At 48.8% G+C, this 18,238-nt stretch overlaps 1 protein-coding gene across 1 annotated transcript in view; it reads right to left on the minus strand.

The window, feature by feature from the left end:
- Gdi (GDP dissociation inhibitor) overlaps positions 1-18,238 on the minus strand; it is a 114,441-nt gene that overhangs the window by 79,599 nt on the left and 16,604 nt on the right. Inside the window, exon 2 of the mRNA XM_065428691.2 lies at positions 11,442-11,983. Coding sequence (XP_065284763.1) covers positions 11,442-11,983 — 542 coding nt within the window. The remainder of the gene's footprint in view (positions 1-11,441; positions 11,984-18,238) is intronic.

Raw genomic sequence — 18,238 nt, forward strand, 5'->3', positions numbered from 1 at the left:
AAACCACCAAGATCAGTGAGAGGGCCATAATAGAATCCTGGAACGTATCCTGGAATGTATCCTGGAACAGATCCTGGCAGGCTTGCCAATTTTGTGTCACCAATCTCGGGGGTGTGCGGATGCCACGAGAGATAGGGTTAGGAGACACAGGGCAGCACAGCAAACAGATTTTAATTACACTCAAAATAAAACTCAAACTAAAACACCACGAAGAGATGCCAGCACCTATGCCACCTACTAAACAGCGACTAAACATGTCCTTATTGCCGGCCACGTCAGACCTTAGCGCTTTCTACACAAAAGTCCGGCAACTCTAGCCTATGGCTGCGCATTAACAGAAAGGAGCGTTCTACAGCCTTTTGTTTTCGCATGCCTTTTAGTGCCTTCAAGAGCTCCTATGGCCACAGCCATGTCCGAAATAGCTCTGAAGACCTGCCAGGACACTGAAGTGTCTCAGTGTTAGTACTAAACAGAATACGGCAAGTGCATGCATGTATAAGGAACACACGCTATGTTCCATGACAGTAGACCTTTTCCCTTCTTGACATGATTCACCGCAATATATAGCTGATATAGCTGCTCTCAATTCTGGCGTCCCACAGGGATCCGTTCTTCGCCCCCCTTTTTTTTGTTATATATAAATAATATTGTCACTAACCTCTGTTAAAATCGGGCTTTATGCTGACGACTGCATTCTGTACGATGAAACAACGGAAGAAGACCAACTCAGGTTAAACAGGGACTTTAATAAGGTAGTTGAGTGGTGTAAACAATGGCAAATGTGCGTTAATTTCGAAAAGACAGTATATATGCAGGTAACTTTAAGAAAGAAGCCACTGCTATATCGCTATGGCACAGAAAACACTTTTTTTTGTCAGAGGTAACGCAATGTAAGTACTTTGGCTTGTACATAACAAAGGATCTTTCCTGTTCAAAACACCTCGACACCGTAATAGCAAATTGTCGCCGCAAGTTGTTTTTTTCTAAGATGCATATTAAAATCCTCCACACCAACAGTACGTCTACTGGCATACAAACCACTCGTCCACCCCGTTTTACAATATGCCGTAATTATATGGGACCCGTTCACTAAAAGTGATATTGGAAAGCTAGAAAGCTCACAGAAAAAAAGAAGAAACAGTTCGATTCATCTACAGTACATATGGGCATAGATCTATTACTGACCTTTTATCTTGGAGCGGCTTGCCTTCTAAGAGATAGAAATCGTGTATGTCGTTCAAAATTTTTTACAACTAATAAATGGTCACTACAACATCGACCCGTCTCACATTATCACCCATACAACAGGTTGCGCTACCAGACAGCGACACTCACTAGCTGTAACTCCATTTACAGCACGTGTCAACTAATCCAAGTATTCCTTTTTTCCTAGAACTATACTAGCTTGGAAAAAGCTGGCCTATAAAATTGTAACACAGGACTCATTATCACTTTTCGAGACATATCATTAATAAAAATCTTTTTTGCACTTGCTGACATTGTTAGCGATAGCACTGTTTGACTGTATGATTAGAAAAATCACTGAAGTAACGTTGAAGGGCTTGTTCTTGTGCCTGTGTTTTGCACCTGTTTTGCACCTGTCTTGTAAAGAATTTTCCTTAGTGCAGTTCCCCATTTCCCTATTTATTTTGTTTGTAAACTTCTGTACCATGCTGCTAAGATCTTGTTTAAGATTGCAGTATTTATAAATAAATAAAAAATACTTTGCATATTGCCACATCCTATATGGTCACCGAGGGTATGTGCCAGGAGATGACGACGCTGAAGTAGCGCACGAATAGAAAAACAGATGACAACGACGTCGCGTTGACTACTCTGATAAAGTGCTTTCATACGTCCTCTACGCCAGCTTTGCCATCTCCTACTAGGCTGTGTCACCGGTGGAGGTGCTGGGTAGGATTGCCTCATGCTCGGCACCCCTTCGCGGAGCCATACATCGAACGCGGAATCACCTTCGTTCGTCGAAACTCCTGTACACCGGTACAGTCACCGCCTGCTAGGCCTGACGCCCATGTTCAACCCTTTGCAAGACCTTGCAGGAACGCGTCTACCTACTACCTACTCTTACGGTGGATCCCCCGCCGGCTACCTGCTTCGAAAGACCGATTTGTGGCGCACCGCTGACCACCAGCTGCTATGCTTTCATTGCTGTGAAGCAGGACATGTTTAACGCGCATGCCACTACCGCGCAGCTGGGTGTCCAAGGTTTCACAAGTGCAATTGCCCTGTGTTTGATGCTGCACGTACCTGCAACAAAAATTCTATGAACTTTCGGCCGGAAGGTTCAGCGACGTCTCAATCGCGTTCCCGTTCTCCGGCTCGTTACACCACACTGACCTATCGAGATTTTTCCGACGCCTCTAGGGGCAGGTGCCCTAGCCCGCGCCAGGGAAGCTAGAGGCAACAACCTCTGGGGGCGAGGTTGCAGACTGTCTAGCTTTCCAAGAGCCCCCTTTACCGACGATTACAAAACTCCGACGACTCCAACCACACCCCCTGTAGCAGACGCCGTCAGCAACAATCTTGTCGCTTGCATGACGGCCACTAGGTTCCCATTTTTCGATAATAAGTCAAAAGCTGGCTGACAGACAGAAAAGTGAAGACGCCGTGGACCGGGGCCCAACATCAGAACTGCCGCCGGCCAATTGATGACGCCTATTGGAAAATGCACAGCAAGAGCAGTAATCGCCGGTGCAACCTTCGTCGCCACCCTCATCATTTTCTCTGAGTGTTGTAAGCACGACCGCCTTTATTACTTCGCGACCTGTTCACCGGCGCCGCCTCCGTAGCCGCCGATTTTTTACTGCTTGTTTAGTTCATTCTTAGTTCGCCAGACCGCCGCTGCTCTCCGTGGCGCCAAAACTTACCCCCACGCCGAGTGCGGGCTGGCGTAGCGGTAGCAGTGGCGGCTTCTTCGTTGTGTTTTTGTGCTTGTCTGAACACCGTGTTTCCGGCTGTTCTGATTGCTGCCCGCATACGTGCCAAGAACGCAATTACTGCTGAGAGCCTTTACATTTCGTAGGCCGTAAAAATCATCGCCCGCGATGGTGTATTGCTTCGTTCCGCTCTGCAAATCGAGCGGGCGCACAATGAAGGGTATCACATGTGAGGGCTGTCTAATTTGAGGGCACCAGCCTCTCAGTCTACTACTACTGCCATCATAGCAGGCATGGACCGGGGAGGGCTATCAGTACCCTACCTTGACTTTCGTAGGGTTCGTCAGCCGCCTGGAAGGTGCTGCATCAAGTGTGGCTCCTGTGCTTGTTAGGGGGCCAACGCCGCTTAAGTTTGCAGACCTAGTGCTGCCGTCACTTATAAAGAAAAAAAAAACGTCGCTTGACTAGCACCACAGCCGCGCCCACCAGTACAACCGCTCTTTGAGCTTGTTTTAGCCGCAAAACTGCTGCGCTGAGAAATAAAAATAATACCGCTGTCAGCCTTTAGTCGGGTACAGCTTTTTGTGGCTATGCAGGGGAATTGCTACGAGCGCGATCGAGACGCTTGCTTCTGCGCTGTTCTCGCGCGCTCATGAGCCAGATTAGGCGCGTTAGCTGACAGGTCGCGCTCTTAACTACCGCTGTATACAGAAAGCTGTCCGCGATTATTGCATCTGATGAATATTAACACGTCTTTGCGGTGCGTGCTCAAACGATGCGGTTTAACTCGGCCTACCGGCTACATGGTAACGCAAGCGTACTGAAGCTAACAGAAGCGTACGGCGGGCACTGCCAAATGAGGGTAGCTTGTGGCGCCACCTGTTGCGGCGCGCCGTCCCTCCTGAACAGTCACGTGATATTTACGCGGACACGCGCCGCCATAGGAGCCGGCGTAGTGAGCAGGTCGCGAGTAATAAAGCCGGTCGTGGTTGTGAGGAACTTATATTGGGGATGGATTTCTTGAGAGAGTACGGTGCAGTGATTAATGTCCGTGACCTCGTCACATTTTCTACGAGCTCAGACGACGTCGACCCTGCGGAACACCAGCAACTCCGCTTACGTATCGCCGCTGACAACATCCCGCTTCCGCCGCGAAGCTGTTCCCTCGTACCTGTTATCTGCGACAACTTGAACACTGGGACTGGCGTCGCCGAACACATCGACGCACTGGTAATGAGTCAAGGGGTTTCCATCGCCAGGGCCGTAATTAACGTACACAACGGACGTGCTGAACTCCTACTGACGAATTTTACCAGGGAACGTCGACCCATTGTTAAAGGCATGGCAGTTGCTTACTTCGACGAATTTACCTCAATACAGGTCCGCCTCTCAGTCGAGCACGCGACGTCCAGCGTGGCTATGCCTGCCCCTGTGGTTGATATCAGTTACACCTTATCGCTCATCAAACGCAACAGCCTTCTTGAGCTCATCGACGAGTTTCAGAGCTGCTTCTCATCCACGTCAAGAGTTAGCCGGACACCGCTCATTAAGCACCGTATTGTCACCGAAGCCAACGCCAGACCAATTCGGCAGAATCCTTATCGTGTAGCGCCAAAAGAGCTCGAGGCAATCCAAACACAAGTGAAGACGATGCTTGAGGACGGGTTATTCGGCCATCTAAGAGTCCTTGGGCATTGCCTGTCGTAATGATGAAAAAGAAGAATGGTAGCCTGTGCTTCTGCGTCGACTATCGAAAACTCAGCCAGATCACAAGACGTTTATCCGCTACCGCGTGTCGACGATTCACTGGACAGGCTCCGAAACGCACATTACTTTTCATCGATGGACTTGAAAAGCGGCTACTGGCAAATAGAAGTTGATGAGAGAGACCGTGAGAAGACTGCTTTCGTGACGCCCGACGGACTTTATGAATTTCAGGTGCTCCCCTTCAGTTTGTGTTCTGCGCCAGAAACATTTCAACGACTAATGGACATGGTACTCTCAGGCCTCAAATGGCAAACATGTCTGATGTACCTCGACGATGTGATTGTTTTCTCCGTCACGCTCGAGAAACACTTACAGAGGCTTAAGATGGTCTTTGAAGCAATGCGCTCAGCTGGTCTAACTTTAAAACCTGAAAAGTGCCATTTTGGCTTTGAAGAATTTCAATTTCTCGGTCACGTTAGTCATTTGAGTGTCGGACGTGACCCTGATAAAATCTCTGCCTTTGCTAATTTCCCAACTCCATGAGATAAAAAGGACATGTGACGTTTTCTGTGCCTTTGCGCCTACTACAGAAAGCTTATTGCGGAATTTTTGCGCGACAATTGGCCATTAACACACCTCGCCAGAGAAGATGTCCCCTTCGTGTGGGTTGAAGACCAGCAACGGGCATTTCACGACCTACGGCAACAACTGCAGACGCCTCCAGTGTTCACACACTTTGATGAAGACGCCCCTACGATTCTTCATACCGACGCTAGTAATGTCGGCCTTGGCCCAGTGCTTGTACAGTGGCAGGACAGCACCGAAAGAGTGACTGCTTACACCAGCAGGACGCTATCAAGGTCAGAGGCTAACTACTCCACTACAGAAAAAGAATGCCTCGCACTAGTGTGGGCCGTCCTGAAAGTTCAGCCATATTTGTATGGTCAGTGTTTCACCGTTGTGAGTGATCATCATGCACTTTGCTGGTTGGCTAATTTAAAAGATCCAGCTGGTCGGCTTGCGCGCTGGAGTCTTCGGCTTCAAGAGATCGACTTCTCGGTTGTCTACAAATCAGGGAAACGACACACCGATGCCGATTGCCTTTCTCGGTCTCCTGTTGAGACTGCAGCCCACGACAATGATGACGCGGCCTTTCTAGGCGTGCTAGATACTGTCGCCGTTTCATGCCACCAACGTGAGGACGCAGAACTGGTTACTCTTCAATTACTTCGAGGGAAAAACAAGCAGCGTGCCGAGGTTATTCGCGAGAGGGCTGCTTTCGTTTTGCTTGCGGCACGACTATAGACAAGGCAACCTAAAGTTTGCCCGTGCGGCACCAGCGCGGAATGCTCCCCTAGCGGACCGATGGAAGTTTTGAAGGTCATCGCTGTGCGAGCGACGCCCATGTTCTGTTCGCCGGGAGCACTCGTGCAGGCTCGGGCGTGTTGTTTTTGCGATGGCGAGTGCGACCTCATCAGCCAGGAATAGTGGCACGCAATACTGCTGTGTTATTGATTGCCACAACAGCCTCGAAAACACGAAAAATTGAATGCTGCCTGTGAAATTCTAAACATTTCTGGGGAAGTGGTACGAGAAGGACAGACAACAAGCATGGATAACTGCAGTGCACCGAGTCAAGTACCATACTTTCCTATTTGCATGCAATATTGCGGCCGCTCGGTGAAAACGTAATAGTGATATGCCTGTTTTTAGCGCGCAACCATATGTTTAGTTGTGCCGCGTTGTTGAATTGTGTTGACATCCGCCGCTTGTTAAAGCTAAGTGCATGCGTGTTGCGCCGCCGAGCTCGACGACGCGAGCTCGATTCCCGGCCACGGCGGCCGCATTTCGATAGGGGCGAAGTGCAAGAACACCCTTGTTACCGTGTGCTTTGATTTTTGTGCACGTTAAAGAACCCCCGGAGGTAATAAGTGTTCGTGAGACATGTGAATCCTGAAAACACTCTTTACTGCATTATTTTCTTTTGTGACCAAGCAGAGCTGATTAACCTGTGCAATAAAGGTGGAATCGCAAGATATGCACCGTTGCCCGTAAGTACACAATTTTCGATTTGTTATACGCAGAGCACACAAGCATAGGCGTAGCCATGGGGGCCTTTAATCCCCCTCTCTAAATAGGTTATATATAAACACACGCTCGCGAATATTGGGGTTTCGGAACACCACCTCTCGCTCGTCCTAAATGAGCTGTGCCCCAGCAGATAAGCGTAAAAGGTATAGCTGATGTAACACAGCTGCAAAGAAAATATTTTGTAATTATTTATTGGGCAAGTGAGTAGGCAATGATCTTTTAATCAGAGAGCAGCGTCGGAAGATGCAAGCAACGGATCGCATCCTAAGCACTGAACTCTCTCAACACGTGATATGCCAAATGAAACCTCGCAGTGACACTGGTTCAACGAAAAAACAAGCAGGCTTCGCGAAGCAAAGACATCGATAACGCTTGCCGTTGTTCGCCGACAGCTCCGCGCAAATCAGAACGAACACAAACATCTAATTTACTAATGCTCCAGCCATGAAATTTAGCAGCAAAAGGTGGTAGCACAAAATGAGAGCAGCCGCGTGCGCGCGCTCAGCTACCGAGGAAACTACGGCAATCGTCACCATCCCTGCACATCTCTGCAAGTATGCATGACCGCTTTGTGCCTGCATCATATAGAAATAAATGTGGCTAAACTTCTGAACTTGGTGCATACCTCTAACTCAATGTCGTATACGATCTTGTCGGACACCTGCGACACGCACTTGGCTTTCACTGTCACATTACCATCCACGATTCGTTCAACGCCGTACACGTGCGGAAGCAGACGCTACTCTTTCGTGAGGTTGCCGCCACGAAAAAATCTGTTGGCGTCGGCAACAGTCTTGAAACCGCATTGCAATCTTTGCATCGCTGTTGCGGAAGCAGGCGATCTGCCGCCGTCGAAAATGGAGCGCCGTGAGAACGAGCTATCAGGTGATAGAGAAATGTGCGGAATATAACCAACCCTTATATATAGCTTTCATTGATTACGAGAAAGCGTTTGATTCTGTCGAAACCTCAGCAGTCATGGAGGCATTACGGAATCAGGGTGTAGACGAGCCGTATGTAAGAATACTGAAAGATATCTATAGTGGCTCCACAGCCACCGTAGTCCTCCATAAAGAAAGCAACACAATCCCAATGAAGAAAGGAATTCAGGCAGGGAGATACGATCTCTCCAATGCTATTCACAGCGTGTTTACAGGAGGTATTCAGAGACCTGGAGTGGGAAGAATTGGGGATAAAAGTTGATGGAGAATACCTTAGCAACTTGCGATTCGCTGATATTGCCTTGCTTAGTAACTCAGGGGACCAATTGCAATGCATGCTCACTGACCTGGAGAGGCAAAGCAGAAGAGTGGGTTTAAAAATTAATCTGCAGAAAACTAAAGTAATGTTTAACAGCCTCGGAAGAAAACAGCAATTTACAATAGGCAGCGAGGCACTGGAAGTAGTAAGGGAATACATCTACTTAGGGCAGGTAGTGACGGCAGATCCGGATCATGAGACAGAAATAATCAGAAGAATAAGAATGGGCTGGGGTGCGTTTGGCAGGCATTCTCAGATCATGAACAGCAGGTTACCATAATCCCTCAAGAGGAAATTGTATAATAGCTGCGTCTTACCAGTACTCACCTACGGGGCAGAAACTTGGAGGCTTACGAAAAGGGTTCTACTCAAATTGAGGACGACGCAACGAGCTATGGAAAGAAGAATGATAGGTGTAACGTTAAGGGATAAGAAAAGAGCAGATTGGGTGAGGGAACAAACGCGAGTTAATGACATCTTAGTTGAAATCAAGAAAAAGAATTGGGCATGGGCCAGGACATGTAATGAGGAGGGAGGATAACCGTTGGTCATTAAGGGTTACAGACTGGATCCCAAGGGAAGGGAAGCGTAGCAGGGGGCGGCAGAAAGTTAGGTGGGCGGATGAGATTAAGAAGTTTGCAGGGACGGCATGGCCACAATTAGTACATGACCGGAGTTGTTGGAGAAGTATGGGAGAGGCCTTTGCCCTGCAGTGGGCGTAACCAGGCTGATGATGATGATGATGAGAACGAGCAGCTAAGAAACGCGCGGGCGGGACGATGTAAACAAAGCGGAGACCGCACCACGGCACGACCGCGCTGCATCACGTTTTCACATTGGGGGCGCTGTCAGGAGGCGCAGTAGCGCCGCCTGGCCATGGTTTTCTCATCTGTAGAAACTTTTCACCTAGTACAGCAGCTACCTACTAGTCATTATTGCAGATCTCCGCGACGAAGTCCTACATGCCTGTCACAACGAGCCGACCGCTGGTCACTTGAGCTACACCTGCACATTGGCAAGAATTAGGCTAAAGTACTATTGGCCGTGACTGGCGTCAATCGTGAAACGTTACAGACATGCCTGCACTGCCAGCACTGTAAAGCCCTACCCAGCAAGCCAGCTGGACTGCTGCATCCTGTTCAGATACCGCAAGCGCCGTTCAAAAATTGGCAGGACCTTTTAGGTCCGTTTCCAATGTCTACTACCAGAAATAGATGGATAATTGTCATCACAGATTACCTTACTCGATACGCCGAAACAGGTGCTATCCAACGTGAAACAGCAGCCGAAGCAGCGCGATTTTTCACCGAAGCCGTCGTCCTAAGGCATGGCGCTCCCGCAGTGGTCATAACAGAGGATCTGCGTTCACGCTGCGCTTCTGGATACCATTCTGCGACTAAGTGGTACCACTCACCAAAAGACCACAGCGTATCACCGCCAAACCAATGGGCTGACAGAACGTTTAAGTAAGATTCTGGCACACAAGATGAGCATGTACATCAACGTCGACCACAAGAAATGGGACGGGATTTTACCATATGTTACATTTGCGTATAACACGGCTCGCCAAGAGACAACACGCATGACGCCTTTCAACCTCGTTTACGGCCGGGAAGTGACAACAATGTTGGACGCAATGCTGCCACACGAGTGCAGTGACAACGAGACTGGTGCCGAGGAGTTTACGCAACGCACAGACGAAGCCAGGCAGCTTGCGTGTTTGCGAATCCAAGAACAAGAATACGATGCCTGACACTACAATCTTCGGCACAGACCCCTCACATACAACGTCGATGACCAGGTGTGGGTCTGGACTCCTATTCGTCGGCGGGGGCTGTCTGAGAAGCTCCTGCGAAGATACTTCGGCCCGTACACAGTTCTGCGCTGCATCAGTGATTTGAATTATTAAGTTGTCGCCAACAGCCATAACTGTTTCAAACACCGGCGGCATCTGCCCGAGGTTGTGCACGTGCTTCGTATGAAGCCATACCTTTCCTCATGACCTCAACTTTGCACCGTCTGCGCACACCGTTCGGAGGTTGGTGCATCGGGACGATGCCATTTTTTCCAAAGGAGGGGCAAATGCCACATCCTATATGGTCGCTGCGGGTATGTACCAGATGATGAAAACGACGCTGAAGTAGCGCGCGAGTAGAAAAACGGAGACAACAACGACGTCGCGTTGGTTGCTCTGATAAGTGCTTTCATATGCCCTCTACGCCGGCTTTCCCATCTCCTACTAGGCTGTGACAATATGTTTAAAAGAATAAGAGCACAATATTGAGGCAAAGCTGACTTTTGGGAACTGGCATTATGCAATGCTGAAGACCTTTGGTGTGCTTTCTGCCCATTGAAGCCGTTGGTGAGGATGATGAAGCCAGCACCAATGCTGGCTTCTTCATCCTGTTGGTAAAAAATATGGCACTGAACACAGGAACAGCTAGGCCTAGCGTTGCAAAGCGAATGAAAGCGCTAGTCTAAACGACCAAGCAACAAGTACCATGTGGCGAAATGCAGATGGCTATCGTGGCCGCAGTGGCTACGGCTGCCAACAGATTGGCATGCCAGAGCCCTGGTTCGAAGCTATGAGACAATCGAAATGGTGGCAATAGTGGCTTCGATTAATGCCATTTTGGAGATGTGGTTGTGGCAAGAAGTACGAAAAATGGGACAGCAGAGCATCTCAGGGTCCCAAATTTCAGGCGTCCTTATGCATTAGCTTTACAGAGTACATGGCAGAGCTGCAAAAGCGTCCGAAATATCAGGCATGTGCAAAAATCAGTTGTTGACTGAGTGTACAATCTTTTCTTGAAATAAACAGAGTTGCAAGTCGGCACTTGTTAACTTCCTGTCTCCTTTGTGTGCATTGCAGGTTTACCATGAATTAGTACCAGCTCCCCATCTTTCAGTCCCTTTGCAGTCCATAAGCACGGGCTATGTGACATCTCCGGCACGCAACAGAAATCACATGGGCATGCAGTTCTTGCCAAGCAGGCCAACATAGGTACAGGAATTTCAACTGGGTGTATAGCCTAGTCCACTGTCAGTTTGCACATGAATTTGCACCATGCAAGTTCACACCGTAGAGCACAACTCACATTGTCTGCAACATAGACCCTTGCTTATGGTTGTGGCAGCTCAAATGATGCGTCCCCAATCCAGCCAAGTGAAAGCAAATGTTGCTACAGTCGAGTAGCAGGCGGCTTGGCACTATGCACTACTTGGGATATTTAGAAAAACACACAGCCTTCATAGCAGTCACAATGGCCCTTAGATACTGGAAGGCATTGCAGATCACATGCTAGTAAATGCCTGTTCTATATGTGTAAGCATGCTTTACACTGTTTATAATGATCATGCCAAATCACCCATTATACCAGCATCACCTGGCCACTACCATTACACAGAAGCACATTGGAATAGCAGACATGCATGGCCCTAAGAAAACACAGAAGTAGCTGACTGAAATCCTAGGAAAACGCTCACTCGTCATCCCGGTACAGGGCCAGGGCATGTCCTGTGAAGTCAGCAGTGTCCTTGTCGAGGCCAAACTTTTCGTACAGCTGGCAGGCCGAGGTGGTCTGGTGGTCAACGTCTTTCCACGTCTTAGGGTCATCAAAGGCATAGTCTTGCACAGCCACCAGGAAGTTGCGGAAGCGGCGCTTCTCAAACATGCCCATGAGACTGGATGCCAGGGCCTCCTTCTCGTCAGCTGGCACCTTGTGGATCTTGCCCGCCTTGTAGACATAGCTGCCCTCGACCGACTTGAACTCAAGGTAGCGTGTGACGCCCGTGTGGATGAGCAGCTTGACCAGCTGGCCATTGGCCATGAGAAACTTGGGCACCAGGTCAACATTCCAGTCACGTGAGCGGCCATACTCGTCCAGCTGACTTGCTGGCAGGCTGAACTTGGTGAACAGCTCCTCCAACGGTGTGATGGAGGCCGACTCACCCCCATAGTACTTGTTGCGGTCCATGTGCAGAACCTTCTTGCCACTCACTGACAGCATGCCGCTCAAGATGCACTCCTGCACAGAGACAAACACAAGACTAAGGCTCATCGTGACTAGTGGACAGCCACTACGGAGATTCAGGGTGCCTTAGCCAAACAAAAGCTTCGCAAGCAAGTTGGCTCGAGGGACTGTGGAAAATGAATTACTGGGAAGGCGTTTTTCAGTGGGCTGCATGAAGAGAACGGGCTAGGCAGCTGTACAGACTACAACTGCTAACCACCAAGTGATTAATCCGTATGGTCATCCAGATCAATTGGCAACAATCAATGTGTGCAAATGGACTGCCGGACTGCACCGAGGTTGTTATGGTTTCATCTCGGGTATTGCGTCTGCGTGGGGAATGAGCGACAACACCCCACTGCTTTTGCGACAGCACGCTTCACCCATTGACGCATCAGAGCAATCCAGGCAGCTGTACCAACTACAACTGCTAACCGCCGCGGGCTTTTCGTACATTATATGAATTTATTCATATTTTCTGTGGCTCCGGGACTGCTCTGAAGCATATGGTGTTTCTGCTTTAGGTACCTTATATTCCTTTGTGTTGCTTTTTGTCTGTGTTTATTCACTATGGAAGGTGAAAAGATTGAAGCACTGTCTGAATACTGTAGAGCAATGAATGAAAAGGCTCCAATAGCACTAAAGGGACACTCAAATGATTTTGTACCAACATACTGAGTTGTTAGAGTAAGTTTATCTGATCATTAAGTGTCACTTAAGAGCTCCGCATAAAGCATGTAATTTATTACAGGGTGTTAAAAAGTCCCAGTTTCACCTAAAAGGCAAAGCGTCAATTGCGATAGCAAATTAGTAGACAGCTATGCACAGTAAGGACAGCAGTTTTATCAGCCATATAAATTTGGTAACATTCACTTACTAGCTAAATTAACAAGCATGGTGTCACGCAGGCACAACCTAACATGACTACATCTCACTCAATGACAGCTGCTGTCAAAACAATGGAGTAAGGAAGCGAGGCAGCAGCGCGCAAATTAACCTTTGTGCTACCTCTTGCTTCCATGCGAACTTCGCAGCGAGAACACAGTGCACATGAAGCTATCAGCATTCATCGCACCCAGACTGTCTCCATCACAGATTGCTTTCAGATAGGCTCCCCACTGCCTTGCGCGCTACGGAACAGAGCACTTCCTCCCTGCCTTCCTCCAGTGCATGAGCGAGATTAAGCCGCCATTGTCAGCTCACCCTTACATACAGCATACGGTGCACAGCAATGGCGACGCCAACAGCAGAGATGCACCTGGTGTGTCCATATTGTTACATAAGAAAACGCAGATGAGAAGCCATATAGTACAAGTATATTTACAAAGCCAATACGCTGCACTTCACCAAAAGGCAACAGCCCGTGCTAACCTCCAATCGTCGTCGCCTTCACAGCCACTGGCCTCTTCATCATGAACACTGGCCTGTACCATTACACCAGCAGCAAAAGTGCCGTCCTGGAGCAACTAAAGGCCAGGCTCGGAAGTAGTGTAGTTGGCCTTGAGCCTATCGAAGTGCATGACATGACTGGATGCCAGAGTAGTGTGTGAGGTCGAACTGACAGGAGCAATCTTGTAGGTCACCTGGCGCAGCACATGGTAAGACCCCTTGAAACAGGAAAGGACCTTCCCTGAATGTCCAACATAACGAGAGTGACCACAGAAGCACGAGCTCACCAGGGAAAAACCGTCACAGTGGTGCGCATTGTACAGACGCTGCTGGGCATTTGCAAGGCTGTCAGTCGAGTACGGGTAAGCTGGCATGCATGGCCAGCCAAGGCAACGGCACTGTGCACATACTTGCTTGTTGGAGTCGCAGAAGGGGGAAGCGTAGTATAAAGGGTCAAGGTCGGTTAGCAACTGTACAGTACATATAATGGAGAAAATGCGGCGGTGTCATGCAGAGAATTATACTGTCATGAAGATAAGATGGGCTCGCCAAAACAGAACAGCCTTCTTTAATGGTGGCCGACACTCAAAAAACCCAGCACCCACAACTGCGCCCTTCATCGTCTTCTCTCTGGCGCTTGTAGTAGGCAGCTGACTTCTGGCAATCCGGACTCGTAGTGGGCAGCTTACTTCGCATCATTACTCCCCACGTGAAAAAGCGACCATCCTGGTCATTGATTGAAGGGAGTAAAGGGCAACAGAGGGCACGGGATAAAGTTTATCAGAGGGACATGTCATCGCAGGTTTAATACGGTTTGACCCATACTACGTGGACAATCTCAGCTCATGGCAGTCAGCCCAAGCTCACAGCAGTACTCCGAGGAACAACCTCGTAGTTCACGTCGCCGAGTTGCCGGACAATCGTGTACAGGCCGAAGTATCTACGCAGTAATTTTTCCGACAGCCCCTGATGACGGATGGGTGTCCACACCCAAACGTAGTTGCCAGGTCCATACTGGATGTTCCTTTGGCCACTGTTATAATGGCGGGCGCCAGTACTCTGCTAGAGGCGGATGCGGTTGTGAGCAAGCTGTCGAGCTTCGTCGGCCTTCTGGACGATGTCAGCATTGTTGCTTGTTTTGTTGTCGACCTGGAGCATGGCATCTAAAAGTGATATGCAGTGCCCATAAACCAGTTCAAATAGTATGAATCGTTTGGTTTCCTGAACAGCCACACTGTATGCGAATGTCACTGTATGGTAGAATTTGGTAACATAACTTGTGCTCTACGTCAAGTACACCGAGATCATAACGGCGATATTTCTATTGAGGTGCTCCGCAAGTCCATTAGTTTGTTCGTGATAGGCCGTAGTTTTCCCATGATTGGTGTGGGTCAGTGTGATGATCTCCTGTATTAAGTCAGCGAAAAATGCAGTCCCTTGATCGGTTATTAAGACGGAAGGGGCCCCGTGACGTGATATGATGTCGTGGACAAAGAACATAGCGACTTCTGTGGAGGTTCCGTGTGGGTACAGCTTTTGTTTCTGCGTACCGTGTCAGGTAGTCCACTGCGGCTACTATGCATTTGTTGCCTGTGGACGATGTAGGGAATGGACCGAGAAGATCCATTCCAACCTGTTGAAACGGTGCTGGAGGAGGGGGTCCAGGGGCTGCAGAAGACCAGCAGGTTTCAAAGGTGGAACCTTGCACCGCTGATAATTACGACAGCTTCTGACGTAGCTGAACGGACGAGTACAGCCGTGGCCAGTAATTCTTCTGCCGTATGCACGCTAACGTCGTGGCAAAGCCTAATTGTCCGGAACACAAGCTGTCATGACACACTTGCAACACTTCTTCGCGCAGTGTAACTGGGACGATGTGAAGGAACGTTTCTTGGCCGTTTTCGAAGTTCTTTTTGCAGAGAATGTTGCAGAGGCAGTAAGAAGTCAGTCCTTGTGACATCGGCCATGAAACAATGTTGGCTCCCCAGAGGTATAGGATAAAAAAAAGCATTACTGTCTGTCCGTTGTAGGCCAGCCATGTCGACAGTGTCTACTACACCAAGAAACGGGAACTCTCGCTCTAAATCATTTAGCTTCAAAGGTATAGGTGAACGCGAGAGGCAGTCGGTGCCACAGTGCTTTTGCCCTGATCAATAAACCACTGTGGCGTACTCCTGAAGGCGGAGGCTCCAACGAGCAAGGTGGCCTGAAGGGTCCCTAAGACATGCAAGCCAGCACAGCGAGTGGTGGTCACTTACTACTCGAAAAGGACGGCCGTACAGGTAGGGTCGGAACTTTCTGATGGCCCAAATGACAGCGAGACACTCCTTTTCAGCCGTGGAATAGTTGGCCTCCGCTTTTGTCAAACTGCAGCTCACGTAAGCTACTACTCGTTTGCCGCCGTCTTGCCACTGGAAGACTATGGCACCAAGTCCCACCTTGATGGCATCTGTGTGGATTTCTGTGTCAGTCTCGTCGTAGAAATGCGCGAGTACAGGGGCTGTTTGCAGTCGCTTCCACAATTCTGCAAAGGCTGCTTGTTGCTCGTCCATCCACTCGAAGTGTACATCTTGGCGTGTTATTCTCGTTAATGGTTCAGCAATCCTTGAAAATCCTTCGACAAAACTACGATAGTAAGCGCAGAGACCTAAGAAGCGTTGTACAGCCTTCTTGTCAGACTGCGACAGCAGCTAGCTTCTCGGAATCTGGCCAAACATGCAGGGGCCAACTAATGTCCGAGAAAGTTGAGCTCCTGAAAGCCACAATGCCATTTCTCAGGCTTGATAGATTGGCTTTGCTGATTGCGATGAGTACGTGCTCGAGTTATTCTTGATGTTCATGATACGTCCTCGAAAACACCACGTCGTGCTTAGTCTACTGAGGCATCTGCTATTGCAGTCCAAAGAGAACAGTGTCCCTCATCTGCTGAAATGTGGCAGGTGTGGAACACAGGCTGAATGGGAGGACTTTAAATTCATATGATCCATCAGGCATCACAAATGCAGTTTTTTCGCGGTCGCGATCATCTACTTCGATCTGCCAGTACCCTAACTTAAACCTTTGACGGTTTTCGCCGTACATGTATGGCAGCGGTTTTCTGTCCCGCAAGGTCTTTGCCGTACGGGTACGGTTTCTACCCTCCGTTTGAAATTTCATGCCATAAATGACGATGCACGCTCACTGGGAGGTGCTGCCACCTCTTAGGACTTACAAGAAGCGTTTGAAATTTGTGCTACCTCCTTGGGGAGATAAACATAACTGACTTCTAGCTTCAGCGCGTCGTCGTGCAGACTGCAGCAACACCCCTTTTGCGGTTTCGGTTTCGCCGCATGATCGCAACGGAGGCGCGCGAAACGTAATTTTTCTCTTTGTCGGCACTCTCTTGCAGATGCGATGAAAGTTGATTTCCATCTTGATTGGCACTGCTCTTAGCTTGTTTATAACCGCCACTCGCGAGGTATTCTCGCTCTCAGCGGCAACGCGGTTTCAGTTCCGCCGCAACGGAGGCGCGCGAAACGTGATTTTTATCTTTGTCGGCACGCTATCGCTGGGGCGGCGGAAGTTGATTTCTATCTTGACTGGCACTGCTCTTAGCTCGTTTATCACCGCCACTCATGAGGTATTCTCGCTCTCTGCGGCTGTGCGGAGACTCGTGTTTCAAGCATACCACGCTCTGAAATACTATTGAACATTTTGCAGTTCTGAGTGATGCCGACACCAAAATACTGTTCCTAATTTTTTTTTTACTATTTATTCCCGACTTTTAACATCTTGTACATTCAAGATCCGCAATAAAGTAATTTGACCACCTGGGAAAGTTTTCTTCAAAATAATTCGACCCTCAAAGGGTTAAGATCCAAAAAGGTTCATAATTGGGCGTGGCGTAGACAGTCCAGAGCGTCATCGATCCATGGCAGGGGATAAAAGCCGCGTTTGGAGACACTGTTAAGCCGTCGATAGTCTACAAAGAAGCATAGTGTATCGTCTTTGTTAGCTAACACGACAGGGGATGCCCATGGACTTATGGACTGCTGAATCACGCCATCATTGATCACATTCTCGTGACGCCTGTGGCAAAAACAGGTTCCACGTCCGGCGCCAAGGTCTGCGAGCGGTGACGCTGGCTAACATTGCCAGGGTTCTACTAGGGAACATAAATACCCAAGAAAGTGGATGGGGAAACGGCACCACGATAGCTCAATTGGTAGAGCATCGCACGCGAAATGCGAAGGTTGTGGGATCGTTCCCGACCTGCGGCAAGTTGTTTATTCATACTTTCATTTCCATTATAGTTTTTGTTTCATTTATTAAGCACAAGTAATTTCCCCGATGTTGTGCTTGGTGTCGGTGTTTGTTGCCTTCTGATCATACGACTAATAAAAATCAGGCCCCTAGGTTAACTCCCTTTCTTCTCGTTTATTACATAATGAGAGTCTCAAATCCGGCAACATTGATGCCTTCAGGTAGTATGTGTGGGTTTATTGACCGGTTGCCTTCACCCCAAAAGATCACATTCTCATGACGCCTGCGGCAAAAAGATGTTCCACGTCCGCTGCCAAGGTCTGAGTGGCGACGCTGGCTGACACTCCCAGAGTTCTACTAGGGAACATAAATACTAAAGAAAGTGGATGGGGAAACGGCGCAACGGTAGCTCAATTGGTAGAGCATCGCACACGAAATTCAAAGCTTGTGGGATCGTTCCCCACCTGGGGCAAGTTGTTTTTTCATCCACTTTCATTTCCACTATGTTGTCCTTGGTGTCAGTGTTTGTTGGCTTCTTATGCCATCAGTACAGTGTATCTTGTTTTGACTTTACCCATCGCCAATTCCACATCTTCATAGAAGCTTTCGACTTGCTTGTCATGATTGGATGTAGGCACG

This window comes from Dermacentor albipictus, chromosome 6, assembly GCF_038994185.2.
Source record: "Dermacentor albipictus isolate Rhodes 1998 colony chromosome 6, USDA_Dalb.pri_finalv2, whole genome shotgun sequence".
In the NCBI taxonomy this organism is placed as follows: domain Eukaryota; kingdom Metazoa; phylum Arthropoda; class Arachnida; order Ixodida; family Ixodidae; genus Dermacentor; species Dermacentor albipictus.